At 43.1% G+C, this 15,064-nt stretch overlaps 1 protein-coding gene across 1 annotated transcript in view; it reads left to right on the top strand.

Moving 5' to 3' along the window:
* POU6F2 (POU class 6 homeobox 2) overlaps window positions 1-15,064 on the top strand; it is a 398,314-nt gene that overhangs the window by 377,473 nt on the left and 5,777 nt on the right. The window contains exons 8-9 of the mRNA XM_060414407.1: window positions 2,923-3,091; window positions 12,651-12,819. Of these exons, the coding sequence (XP_060270390.1) occupies window positions 2,923-3,091; window positions 12,651-12,819 (338 nt within the window). The remainder of the gene's footprint in view (window positions 1-2,922; window positions 3,092-12,650; window positions 12,820-15,064) is intronic.

Here is a 15,064-nt window from a genome sequence, read left to right as displayed (position 1 = left end):
CTTTGTTTTTCTCTAGAATTCCTTCTCTTGTGTAGACTGAAGCCTAGTAATTTTTCTTTACTGAGTTGTGTATGAGAAAAAGAAATTTAAATTGATTATTGTCTTATCCAGTTCCTTGATGGTACTTTGCCACACCCAGGGCCAATAAAATATTGATGAAATGGTAAAACCAAAGACTAGCTCATGATTCAGTAACTCAAAACTGTGCAAAGCTTTTGTCAAGTAACAATATTTAGAAGGACAACTCAATACATTAGAGGGGATAGACTGACATGCAAATATCCATCACATTTTATTAAGCAAATTAAAAGTAGATTTAATCTTCAGTGTGTGTTCCTACAGAATAAAATTTACTGGATTCGATTGTTGATTATGTGCTCAGCAGATTGGCTAATTACTTTAGGCAGATGCTTGTTGCATATTAATTTGAGTTCCATGTCAATTACAACTACCTTACTTCACAATCTTAGCACAGTGGAGTAACAATGAGGATGTTCCCTTGAGATGTAATTGCAGGAAATTGTGGAACAGGACAGCCTGGCATCCTGTAAAGAGCCCTGAAATATGGGGCGAGAGCCTGGATTCTAAGGTAGACTCATGGTCTTGGGAGAGTCACTTACTTCCCATAATTGTGCCAGCTATATCTGCGGCATAGAGCTAGCCTGTGAATCTGGAGAGCAAAAGCATTGCCACAGGGTGGGAGGGGAAGGGAAATAGGTCCCTAAATACATTTCCAAAGTAGCACATTATTAACAATTGTTTGAAAGTAGAATGTTAATTGATGGTTAAAACCACTTTAGGGAATTAAAAAGACTATCGACCACAGGTGTTGGTGATGCCGCACAGCAACTGGAATTCTTATACATAGCTGGTGAGCATATCAATGGCTCCAGCCACTTTGGAAACCAGTTTGGTAGTTTCTTTAAAAGGTAAATGTGCACTTAAGGTATGACTCAGTCATTTCCATAGTTTCACTCATAGGTATTTACATAAAAGAAATGAAAACACAGGGATACACAAAAATTTGTCCATAAATGTTTATAACAGCTTTCTTCATCATAGCCCCAAACCGGAAATAACCCAAATATCCATCAACAGATGAATGCATAGACAATCTTCGACATAGATATGTATGCAGATATATAACAATACTATACATATTTCTCAGCAATTAAAAAATGATTTACTGATATATCCAACAAAACTGGGTAAATCTCAAAAACAGTATCTGAGCAAAAGAAGTCAAATGCAAAAAAGTACATACCATACAATTCCAGTTTTAGAATTATGCCAAATGAGTACATGTGGCAGAAAGCAGTGCAGTCCATGTCTGGGGCCAGGAGTTGGAAAAATTGATTACAAAGGCAATTAGGGAACTTTATAGAATGATAAGAAGGTTCTATATCTTGATAATATGGTGGTTTCACAGATGTATACATTTGACAAAATTTATCAAACTGTATGCATAAAATGTATATATTTTATTATGTGTAAATTATATCTTGATAAAGTTGAATAAAAAAAACTGAACACACACACACACTGGGAAAGCATAGACAAATGTAAAGTTGAAATCTCCAGGCTGACTCTTAGATCCTGAGGAGGTGGTCAAAGATCAGTGCCTGTTTTGTAGTTGGCTCTCTTTTCACCAAAGTTCAGGGCCTGGCCTGATTCCACTCCCAGACTGACTTCCTTTTATTAAAAACCTTTTTTGAAAACCTTCCTACACCTCTGGGAGCTGTGATAATGGACATGAAAGCACTCTGGGAAGTATTCTGTCTAATCGACAAAGGTGGCCACTGCTGAGGCTACTGGTGCCCTCGTGCCAGGCCTAGGGCTGCCCTTCATCAGCTTCCCAGAGGGTCAACACGTGGATGGAGAGAGACCCCTCCCAGGTGTCAAGGTGGACCCAGAAGCTGTGACTGTCCTCCTTTTCTCTCTCCTTCCTCCCTTCAGTCGAGGTTCTCACCTCCCAGAACCAGAGCTCTTTGATAACCTGGAAAGAAGTCGTGAATACAATGACCACCTTCCTTACCGCACGTGAGACTTGAAGTGAATTCTGACTTGTGGCGCTGTGACTAAGAGCTCAAGCCCAGGGATCAGACTTCATAGGTCTGGAGACCAGCTCCTCCACACCTGCCGAAGGAAGACACCAAATCCTTTAAACTCTCTACACCTCAGCTTCCCTGGTGGTAAAAGAGGGGTCAGAATAATACCCACTCCACAGGCTGATGTGAGAGTTTTAAATGTGAGAGCATGACAATGCCAAACAAAGTTCTGGCACAGTGTAAGAAAGTGACAACCAAGAGGGACAAATACCAATCGATACATTTGTCCTGACTGCCCCCATTTCTCTCTTAATTTCGATAGGATCTTAGAATTATTTTTCCCAGCTCCACAGTAATACACCCAGATTCTGGTTTGAGAGAGCAGAAAGTTCCCATATACACTCAGCCTAAATTGGAACTTTCCTAAAAGCACCAGTTACATAAGACAAAATGATTGGGCACAACCCACCCTTGATCTTGAGTCTTGTGGTCTAAGTTGATGGCAGGTTTTATATTTTACCTATACGTACTCAAGAAGCCTGTCAAGCACCCTGGAATTGCATGAACAGGCAGAAAGAATCCAATCACATGTGGCGGTCAAGAAATGTAGAAAATGAGATGCTTCAGCAAGCCAAGTAGGGAATTAATATATTTAGAAATACTAATAAAATGCCTGTCAAGGAAGCAGCCACATAATATATACAAAAAAAAGAAAGAAAACAAAACCCTGCCTGTTGTGCAGGGTGTGCATTATTCCAGAGATGTATATATTCTTAGAAATAAAATGATTCAGCCCTGATAACACTTCTATTCCCTAGCATTTTCCTCCTAATTTTTCATGCCTTTGTGTATTTTTTTACATCCCTCTGCGTAGCTCCACCAACCCTCCCAGACGTCAGTGGGTCAAGCAGCCTCCCAAAGCAGTCTTCTGCACCTGGCTCACAGCCAAGCATCCATGTCTCAAAGCCCCGTCCGGCAGGCTTCCTCCTCTTCCTCCTCATCCTCCTCTTCTTCAGCTTTGAGCGTGGGCCAGTTAGTCAGCAGTAAGTATCCTTTCTGGCTCGGTTAAATCATGGTGGCCTTCTTGTTGCCTAATTGCAATGCCTCTCTCTCTCATCCCTCCTCTCCCTTCCTCCCTCTTTCTCCCTCCGATCTTTCAAACAGAAGAGAAGTTTCCTGGCACTGGTAGGTCAATATTGGGATAAAGTCCATGCCCAGGGCCAGTGGTTCACTGGGGAAGCAGACACCTCCACACCCCATCAATGAATGCATGGAGAGGCCATTTCCACCCCAAGATGCCTTCTGATGACGCTGAGTCAGTCTGGCCGCTTCAGAAGGAAGCAACTGATCAGCTTTCAGGGCATGAGCCACATAGCTCAGGACTGAAATATCCAACAACAGGCACTCAGCCGGCAGGTCAAGCTGCTTTTCTGTGTGTTTGAAGTCCCTGCCATTCTATTTGTAGGTGTCAGAAGAAATAAAAGAGAGTGTGCCCATGGGCGGGTGGTGTGTGCACCACGAGCTGCCCCCAGTGGTGCGAGGGGGAAGCTGCATGGGCTGGAATCTGATGAGAAACCTCTGAACAACCATTCATAAAATAACGTGAGCCTGCAGGTCTGCTTCCCTGAGCAGGCCATGTAGACATATTTTAGAAATGGTAAGTGGCCCTAGGAGAAGACAACGTATGTATCAGATGCAAATAGATGAATGTGACAATGATCTAATTTAATGTTAGTTGTTCACCTTTAGTACAATTTTTACCTGTATATAAAATCACAGAATAGTGCATGAATTATAATTCTCCAGGCACCAAAAGCCCAACAGCTACAGGTTTAAAGGGCTACAGCACTGCAGAGGCACCTGTGGCACAAAACAAGGATATATGTGAGTATCTGTGTTTGGTCAAGTGTCATGAGTGACCTGTTATAACAGGAATAGTAGGGATTCTCCATATCACGGGCCAAGTCTAGAGATGCAAGGCAAAATGGAGGGTTGCCATGTCTCCCTCACACACACAAGCAAGCCCTCCAAAAAATTTACAGGTACATATATACATATGCATGCATATATGGATGGATGGCACTCGGTTCTGTCTTGCCATTTGTCTCTAGCTGGGCAGAGAAGGATTAGCCTTTTTCAGAGATTAGTTACAGAGCTACTTAATGGACAAAATGAAATTTCATTTACATAGAGGCTAGTGGCACATTCTATGCATATAACGAGTGAACCATAGTCCATGTCCTTGAGAGGAAATATTAAAAACTGGGGAAAAGAGACTCCTTTACCATAGGCACTTGAGGCAAGAAACTCCAAACTCATATGCAGAACCTGAATGAAGTACCTTCTCTGGGAGATACAAGAAGGTCCAGGACTATACCTACCAGGGTTTGGACTTTATACAAACCTATTGCTGGGCTTGTGACTGCTACAGATTTTGAGCATTTTGAGCATAAACCCAATATAGAATAAATAATAACCTGGAACATCTTCTGATACTGATTATTCCCCAGCAAACTTCCATTTAAGATTTCATTTGTGGACTTCCCTGGCAGTCTAGTGGTTAAGATTCCATGCTTCCACTGCAAGGGGTACAGGTTTAACCCCTGGTCAGGGAACTAAGACCCCACTTGCTGTGTGGTGCGGCAAAAACAACAACAAAAAAGACTTCACTTGTAAAGTAGAGTTTTCAAAGCACTTTCAATATTTTACCCATTTGAATACTCACGAAAAGTAATATAAATTATCATTTCTGGATATTGATGCTGGCATCAAATAGATCCTGCAAAATACAACCCATCTTATGTCAGAGAGGCCAGATTCAGTCTTAGTTGAAAGACCTTGACACTCTATGACAAATCTCCTCTGTGACAAAGCCAAGGTGATAACCCAGGTAGTCAGATTCAATGGGTCATACACATTCTACACACCACTGCTGCCCTAAACAGACAGGACGTTTTCGCATAAATTTTATCCAGTACAATTTGAATGATAAAATACATCAAATCACCTAAATATTCTTCAAGTAATTGTTAAATGCCTGAACCCATATCTTATAATTAAAGCACAAGATTTTTCTCTGAGCCAATATGAAGAGAAACCCTAGACAACTTTTGTATTTTGAAATGTATATTCAAGCATGCAATATGCATTTAAAATTACTTTTGTCTAAGATTAAACTTTGCCAACTTTGCAGATAGGCTAATGTAGGGAGACCCAACCCTATATTTCAGATGCAATTGTTATATACAGGTTAAATTATAGGAGGGAAAACATGTTTTAGTCAGAGGATGTCAACTTAAAACTTTTAAATGTGGGAAAAAAACAACCACAACTTACTTTTTGAGCATCACATACATGTGAGCACAGGAACAGAAACAAAGAAAGAAAAAATAAGCAAGATGTGGTCCCTGCTCTGGGGGAAGGTCATGAACTGATAACAAAGAAATATAGCTACAACAAAGGGAAACAAATGCTATGGTCAACATATGAATAAGGCCTATGGCAGTACAGTGGATCGTGATCTCAGTTTTGGAGACTGAGACAGAACAGAAGGACATCTGAAGTAAAAATCCTTCAATAAGTTGAATGGTTAATGGATCAAATCCCTCCACTAAGCCAAGGCCATAGTCTGAACCAGGTCAAACTGGATTTGAACCTATGGTCAAAACCTTGGTGAGTGAACCTTCCTAAGTCATGGTCAAAGTGGCCTTATGCTGGGGAACCTGCCATTGCTTCAAATGAATGGGAGTGGCTGGGGCATCCATAACCTGCCCTACTCCAGACGAAAAAATACAGAGTTAATACCAAGCATGCATGCATGCTGGGCTTCCCAAGTTGCCCTAGTAGTAAAGAACCCACCTGCCAATGCAGGATACACAGGAGACTTGGGTTTGGTCCCTGGGCTGGAAAGATGCCCCAGAGGAGAGCATAGCAACCCACTCCAGTATTCTTGCCTGGAGAATCCTATGGACAGAGGAGGGTGGCAGGCTACAGTCCATAGGGTCGCAAAGAGTTAGACATAACTGAAGCAACTTAACACATACCCTCCATCTATTATCTGCAGAATAAGGTTGAACAGAAATGTGCGTGTTCAGTCACTTCAGTCATGTCCAACTCTCTAAATCTACGGACTGTAGCCCGCCATGCTCCTCTGTCTGTGGGATTCTCCAGGCAAGAATACTGGAGTGGGTTGCCATGCCCTCCTCCAGAGGATCTTCCCAACCTAGGGATGCACACTCCTTAAAACATCTGCATTCTTGTTCACAGCACTGCACAGCCTGCCCTGTGTCAAACCTTGCTCAGTCTCCACAGTCACCAGGAGTAACTACAGGTTCCATAAGCAGAGTTATTGGAAAGTCTAGAAGAGCCAAACAAATGGCAAAGTCCCAAACCAACTTAAGATTTACACAGTACTTTTCAAAAACAAGTAGACATGGGACTTTTGTGTTCTTTTCTGGGTTTGGTTTGGCTTTTCAGGGAAAAAAAAAAAAAACACAGGCTTTTCTGGGTTTGGTTTGGCCTGTAAACTCAATTCTCAGACAGCAAAAGGACTGAGAGCTAATATAAAATAAAATTTAAAAAAAAAAAACCCAAACTTTTAAGTGAACCTAAAGATGCCTGGTGCTAAGAAATTTTTTTAAAACAACAGCACAAAAAAAGACTGTCATTCATACCATTCACATCTGAAGACTGAATTGTATCTGCTTTGAAAATGAACTTTTCCTGCTACACAGAAGTAACAATATGGTAGTACTGGACGCCATAAAACAACCCTGGTTCCTTTGTGGACTCTCTGAAGTTTGCATGCTTAAGGATCCCAAACGACTAACAAACTTAAAAAAAAAAAAAAAAAAAGATGCCTGGTGATAGCTACGGCACAGTGGGACCCGTGATTCATTTGATCAATTTCACGCCATTTTCTACAGCTCAATAAAGTCACCACATTGTAAGCAGGCTGTTCTCCCAAATTACATTGCACATTCCCAAATGGTTTCTTATGTCTCAGAAATATTTGGTAAATATGCCCATTTTTGCTGTGAGAGTAGCACTAAAAAGCAGATGGATATTTAGAAGGCAGTGGATTCAGACTTGGCACCTTCTTTATATTAGATATGGGTTTCTTCTGTAACAATCCCACAAGCAGAGAGTGTAGAAGGGGCGTGTAGGTGGAATGAAACTGTTGGACCCTTTTAGCAACCCCTTATACTGATGTCCAGGGGAACAGTTAGAAGGATCTAAATTTTGAAAATTAAACAAAGTAACAGTCCTGGCCCATCCTGAGCACTCAGTTCAGTATGGGCTCAGTGACCAAGGAATCTGATTCTACAGAACAGGTTCTTTTTTACACACTTTGCATTTAGCTCCCATGAAAATCTTTTATTGTTAAGCCCATACATTCCAGATTTGGGAAATGTCATCATTATACTTAAGGGTTGCTGCCAACATTCAATGCCAGGTGAGCCAATCCCTGCATAGGCTGATCTTCTGGCTCCTTTAGCAAGGCTCAGATTCAGGGTGAAGCCTGGAAGTCTTTGCTTTCTGACTCTATTTAACACTGAGTAGGCCAAAAAGTTTGTTCAGGTTTTTCCATTAAGATGTTACAAAAAACCTGAACTTTCTGGCCAATCCAATGTATTGGACCAAATTACTCTGGAACAAACTTCTATGAGATGCATTTGCACTCAGATGGTAAAGCGTCTGCCTGCAATGCGGGAGACCTGGGTTCGATCCCTGGGTTGGGAAAATCTCCTGGAGAAGCAAACAGCAACCCACTCCAGTACTCTTGCCTGGAGAATGCCACGGGTGGAGAAGCCTGGTAGGCTACAGTCCATGGGGTCACAAAGAGTCAGACACTACTGAGTGACTTCACTCACTCCCAATGCAGAGAAATACCAAATTGGGTTTCCCTAGAGCTGGATTCAAGGTTCTGGATTCACTTCTGGGGGGACTTGAGGGTTCCCCCTGAGTTCCCCTTCAAGGAGGCCTGAGATTCATCCTTAGGATTAACCCAACCTCCGCAGAGCCAGGAGAAGGAATGACACGTTGGAGAAAGGGAAGCCAGACTGCCTGATCCCAGGGTGGACTGCCAACCTCTGGGCCAGATTGAGAGCTACAATGACCTTCTAGGGAAGCTTCCATTTACCATTCACCATTCATCTTTCATTTCCTCTCTTCAAACAGAAAAGCATATAACCATTAATGAAGGGGAACTGGCCAACAGTCCAACAGTGGAGAGAAAACCTCAAGCACTTAAAACAGAAACTTTGGAACAAAAGAAAAAAAATTGCATTTTTCTTTTAATTAATTCAAAACATGTTAGGGACACCATCTAATGCATTCTCCCAATGCGGGAAAACAAGTCCCACATGTTGCAATCAGAGTAAAACTTATATTCATCCATGCAAACACTGTCTTGCACAAGTCTGGGGATCCATGGAATGAAACCATCATAATACATCTGCCATCTGACTTTTATGGATGAGAACAATAATATAAAGAAAGCCAAGCAGCCCATCTCCAGCAATCAACAAACTGCACAAACAATGAAATACTGATTTTCCCTCCCCGGGCCTTTGTCCAATAGACCATCACCCTGTTTCAATTTCACCATAATTCCTATCTTACCAGCTCTCTAAGTAGAACCAGGGAAAAGACAAGAGTGGGAAATGGGTGAGACGAGGAAGAAGATGTGATGAATGTTTGTTTGGGGTCTCACAGAAGTCTGTGGACTCAGGGGGCGGGGCACTCACCTCTCTGAGCCTTTTAGATAATACACACAACTGGTCAGTGCAAGCAAGTAAGAGGTCATAGCTGTCTTTTCATCCCTGATTATTCTCAGCGATCTGGTCAAGAGCAACCTGCACAATCACACACAGGGATTTCATGGCTGGTCTCAGGGAACTAGTAAGGAGATGAACAATAAAGGCAAGGAAGACATAAGCTGGAAGCATCTTGCACAAAATTACATCTGAAATCATAAACCTGCCTGGTACCGCACTGCCGACTCAAGTGGACCCTGGGACTGGAGTCGACCCCAGAAATCCCTCCAGATTAACTCTCTTGCTTCCTGTTGGTCTAGAGATGGGGCTAATGTAAGGCAACAAATTTACTTCCCTACCTAGCTTTGCTCAGAGAAAAGCTCTCCTCTCAACTCCAGACTCCACTGGCCACCCAGCCCACTGACTCCTAGACGTTTGTCACTTGCTATGAATGGTGGAGCCGGGAGTGGAGGCAAGGATGGGGTGCCTACTGAGTAGTCTTTCTGGCCCATCATCTTACAAGGTGGTAGAGATCTCTGTGGAATGGAACCTGATGAATAATGATGGTTAAGCGTTGAGTGGAGCCATGCAGTGGATGCCACATCCAAACTCGGATTGGCTACAACTACAGAGAAAACTTCTGACCCTGGAGTCAGTAGGTCCTCTGCATCAGAGTTGCCTGTGGTACCTGTTAAAAATGCATGTCCCAGGTCTTAACAGGTGACTTCTAGACCTACTGAATTAAGAAAACCACTGTCCTGGGGTCTTCCCTGGTAATTCAGTGGCTAAGACTCTGCACTCCCAATGCAGGAGGCCCCTGGTTTGATCCCTGGTCAGGGACCTAGATCCCATATGCCACAACTAAGGCTCAGACCAGCCAAATAAATTAAAAAAGAAAGAAAGGAAACCACTGTCCTAAAGCCATGTTGTTACAGGAAAGCGTCCAGCTTCCATTTCTTTATCCTCAGTTTTGAACCTCCAGTGCTCATACTTGCAAAGCCACCAGCTCCTCTTCCTTTCCTCTTGGAGAGAGGCTGAGCCCCCTCTCTCTGTGCCCCTGTGCTGTTCTGCACCAAGTGTCCGTCTCTGTTCTACACCAGCGCTTCTCGACTACTAGTTTACTATTGCCTCCTCCCTCCACAAGGAGCTCTTTTAGACTTTTCTGTCCTAGCTGGCCCCCTTCTTCAGTGAAATGTTAACACCACAGGTATGCCACACACTGGCTCTGTTCATGTACCTCAGCCCTTTGCGGGAGTTCAACAGTTGTGCTACCTAAGACTTTTCCACCTTCCCCACTGCCACCTCAGAACCAACTTCCACCCCCTTGGGAATGCATGCTCTAAAGGCAGGGTCACAAGACAGGCTCAGCAAGGCAGAAGATCTGAGGAGGGCTGGAGGTAAGGATGCAGAGTAGCTGAATGGGCACACTGAAGCAGGGCCAGCTGACTGATTGTGCCCAAGTGCAAGTGTGGGCCTCGTGGACCAAATCTTCTAACATCTCAAAGAAAAAAATGACAAATTAAATTTTTCATTTGAAATCTCCCAGTGGTTAATGTTGTCAAGTAATTCCCCCAAATTATACACACTCCAAAAGCTAAGTTTTCTTTGCAAGATGTTCATTTGCAACTCCTGCTCTAGGAATTTTTAAAGGAAAAAACAGCAGAGGTTCTAAACTGCTATGTGCATGGACGGAACTTCCCAGAATCCTTAGCAAATCCTCCCAGCTGCTCCGGGCGCACTGCAGGTGGGAATTAAGATCCAGAGGGAAGCCCTCACCAGGCACAGTCTAAACAAGTCTTCATTGACCAAGCGATGCCAGGCTTCTGGGTCAGTTGGGAGAGAAAAAGCGGGATTATAATTAATCTCAACAGCCAGTCAGTTTTATAGTCATCTTCTGCCCTGTCCGTGGACATATATGTTCTTTATTCTAAACTGAAATATTCACCACTCACAACACAAGCTCTCCCTCCTGCTACCAAGCTCCCTGCAGACCCCCCACAGTGCTCGGCTTCTCCTCACACCCATGCCTGCCTGTACCCTGCTCCTATGGACCAGAATATTCTCTGAAAGCTGCCCACTGGGTAAGACCCAGATGAATCCTCTCTTCTGTCACCTCTCCCTTCTCTTAAAATTTCGATGTGGGTGCCACACTGCTAGTTCTTAGCTGTAGGCAACCTGGTGTTTTCCTCTCTTTTTCATTCATAATGTTGAGCCCCAACACCCTGTAGACAGCAAACTCCATAGAGGCTGGACCTGCCTCTTCTCTTTCTCTTGCTCCTTCTCTCCACTTATTAGGATTCCCAGGAGTCACTTAAAAAATACTTAGAGGGAATTCCCTGGGAGTTTAATGGTTAGGACTCTATCTACACTTTCACTGCTGTGGGCCAGGGTTCAATCCCTGGTCAGGGAACTAAGATCTTGCAAGCTGCACACCCAAAATCAAAACAAACAAACAAAACATAAAGAAAGAAGTAGAAATATTTAGAGACTAAAGGCAGTGATTATACCTCTTTTCACACATCTTTCTTCCATGAAATTATGCTTAGTGACATGTGAAAATCATACAGGACTTTGTTTTTAATGAGAAGGTAGGGTACAGTGTACACATTCACAACTGATTTTACTGACAGATTCCATTTGCCCTGTAATGTGAAAATCTATACAAGGAAGCTTCAAGTCTCCCACAGATGTTAACATCTTTATTTCAGGGTTCTTGAAAAGTTGACCCTGGGGGTACAAATGTTTGTTTCTTTTCATGATAATAGTAGTTTCTATAACCCTAAACCCAGAAGACTGATAGAGTCCACCCCAGTTCCTTAGACAATTCCTGGAATGGACTTAAACTGGTGGGTGATTGTGCAGAAAAAGGAAAAGAAAAACTTTTCACCTAAGTCCAGGGGAGAGGTGAAGAACAATAGAGTCAGCTTACAGGGAGAATGGCTTCGCTCCAGGAAGGATGGTGCTACACTTTGAAATCTTCCACCATCCCCAATTCATGCTGTCTCCAGCTTGGTATAAGCTTTCATTTATCCAGGGATCAGTAGCTGGGGGTGGGGGGGTCGGGGGGAGAGTTTCATTCTCCAGCTGTTGTGTCATTTCCCTTGATAAGTCCTAAATTGACTGCGTTATCTGGCACCAAAGGAGCCTTCCCGTGGTGGGCATTTTTTATTATGTGCCCTTTCAGGGGACAAAGACATCTGTGTCAATAAATTGCTATGGGGCAGTGGGGGAGGGGCGAGGGACAGTGTTATTCCCACAGTTTCATAAGTATGCTCTTCCTAGGGGCTAATGTGAACACAAGAAATTAGGCATCTGTTAGCCTGATCAGTGATCAGATAAAGGAAAATACAAAATACTATTTTTCTCCAAGGGCAATTTTTAGCACTGAACAGTCCAGTTAAGACATATCAAATAGAAATCTTTTCATCTTTCTATTTTTGCATGATATCTGAACATATTTATGGGCAAAATGGAATTGCACTCCCCCCATAACTGGTGTGTCATCCCCCCACCGTCCCCCGCTGCCCCCACCACCTCCCTCCCGGCACTGGTAGTATTTGCTAAGCTCTAAGGAACTCACTCTTGTATTGTAGAAGTGGCTGGATGGGTTCACTGTAGTTTTCATCTGGGACAGAGCTATCTCAAAGGATGATTGGTGCAGGTGGAAATGAGTTGAGGATAGGGGCTTGCGCTCCACTCCAGGGAGACAAAAAACATTCTGCCATGTGGCTTCCCCACCGCTCTGCTATTATAAAATGAGCCACTCTCTCATCAGCCGTCATGAACACATAGTACTCGGATGTGCGTTGATGTATTGATCCTGTTTTTAAAAACATCTCCACAGATCCTCAAACGGCTGCGGGTGAGGTGGATGGGGTTAATCTGGAGGAGATCCGAGAATTTGCCAAAGCTTTTAAAATCCGGCGCCTGTCCCTTGGCCTGACCCAGACTCAGGTGGGCCAGGCCCTCAGTGCCACAGAGGGCCCCGCGTACAGCCAGTCGGCCATCTGCAGGTAACCCGTGCTCGCATGCTGTCACCTCTCCCAGCCGGCCCGGGCCTCGTTTGTCCTCTCGGCTCAGCTTTTCTTCTTCGGGTGGGCAAAGCTGGAAGGGTAGAGTGTGGGAACAAAGCTTCGGGTAGCTATGTGTTGGGATTGGTCATGTTGATGGAAATGAAGTTGCTAAAGCAGATTTGGGGGGCTGGCTTGATAATGCCCATCAACTCACAAAGAACTTCCAAGGTGGTTTCATTGGAAATACATCTCCCATCACCCCCACCCTCGCCCCTCCCTGGGGCCAGAGGCTTCCTTCAGGACCCACAGCCCTACGTAGCTGAGATTCACTGTTTCCTGTGTGTGGACTGATGTGGTAAAGCTGCCAGTCCCAGATGGTGTTAATACTCTCACCATTTCTGCTTCGGAATGGCTCTCTAGATTTTCCAAGAAGACACACCTTAAAAAAAAAAAAAAAAAAGAACCATCTTGTGACCACGAAGGATTTTTCTAACTTGTCTCACCAGACACAACTTTAAAAGCGTATTTTTAAAAAGAAGCAGCTGCTTTACATAGCTCAGAAAAGCATAGTGCGAATTTGGCCTAACCTAGCCCACTCCCTCCCCAAATTAAATACATAAATGACAGAAGCCAGCCTTGGTTGTGTTCGAGTTGATCTGGGTCAAGCCGCCAGAAGCGGACCCCGCGCATGCATGTGTGTGTTGCACTAATCCCATGTTTATGCATGAGGTAACAAAGGCACTTCAGTAAGAGCTTTTTCCTCTTGGGCAATGTCTTATGAGTCCTCCTCCATCAGGAAAAGCCAAGAAACCAACTCTAAACTCATTTAAGTGGATTTTGTTCTTGGTGATCCATGAAATGCTGTCTTTTTATCTGCTCTTTATACTTTTAATGTATTCCCCAAAGGACGGAAGTGTACTTTTCCTGCAGTTTAAGACTAAGGTTATAAATAACATCAGTATGGGGTAGTAGCTTGCAGCTCACATTTTGCTCAATGATTTTCCATAAAACCCATTGATTGTTGTTAAATACAAAAAGCACCATAGGATCCTCTCACTTCTATGGTCTCCCCTACTGTTTTTTCTTATAAGATACCTCCCTGTAGAAAATAACCTTTATTCAGTCTATACAAGGCTACTACTGCTGGGAAATTTGTTTCCAGGCTTGTATATGTTATTCCAAACAACATGTACCGAAGCATCAACACTAACAAGCAGCATCAAATGATATGAATACTGTTGCTCCCTGTTGGGAAACATTAATTTTGTTTCATCTCGACAGGCTGGTGATAAAGGCTGCCACAGGTTTTGAAGTTGTTGCCCAAGTACTATTGTTGCTAAAGTCCTCTTTGGCTTATTTTTAGTCCTAAAATGCAATTTTCTTCTCCTGGCTGAAGTGCTGTGTAAGGTTTTCACTGACACACATAGTATTTCTCGGGCATTCCCAATCAAATATGTTAATTTCTAAAATCTCTTTTGGAAGCCAAAAAAAACTATGGCTGAAATGAAAAGGTGACTTGGCGGGTATTCACTGTTTAATAGAAAATGGCAGATGGGGACTTTGGGGCCCTTTTCTAGCTCCTTGTGTTTCAACAGGGTAGTTTTTAGAGCTAACTACCAAGGGGAAAAAAAAATAGAAGTCTTAAAAGAGACCAAGATCTGACAATGGAACAACTCCAGTTAATTTAAAGTGTGGGGAGGACTCTGCATCTGCACACGCTCTAGTGTCACTGTCCCCTTATTAGCTGCAGGGACTCCCTATTTTTTTTTTAAGTAAGGCTTTGACAAATGCCCCCACATCAGAGACACAGAGGAAAACACACCATCAGTAAACCAGACATCCTTATCACAACCTTATCCCGCATACCACAGCGCTATAAAGCCTGTTGTCATACTATCAAGACTTTACCTTTGGGAGTTTTGCAGCAAATGATGCTAAAGTGTGGTATGTGGCAAATGAACGCAACAATGAGCGCTTTAGCAGAGCCTGCCACAGGGAGCAGCTCATTAAATGATAATAAATAATTAGTTCATTTTACAGTGGAAGCAAAATGTACTTCTTTCCTCTTTGACTAGCCAAAATTTGGGAGTTTTTTTTAAATAAACAACTTCTTGATCTATATGTGAAAGGGAATGCTATGGGAATCACATTAAAATTTGATACTATTGGTGCTGCTTATCACAACATAAGATATCTAAAATGGGATGCCAAAAAATAAGATTAAGGCACATAAAGGAAGCCTATC

This window comes from Ovis aries, chromosome 4, assembly GCF_016772045.2.
Source record: "Ovis aries strain OAR_USU_Benz2616 breed Rambouillet chromosome 4, ARS-UI_Ramb_v3.0, whole genome shotgun sequence".
NCBI classification, from domain to species: domain Eukaryota; kingdom Metazoa; phylum Chordata; class Mammalia; order Artiodactyla; family Bovidae; genus Ovis; species Ovis aries.
Note: the sequence above shows the minus strand (reverse complement) of the source record. Positions and strands in the feature narration are given on the sequence as shown.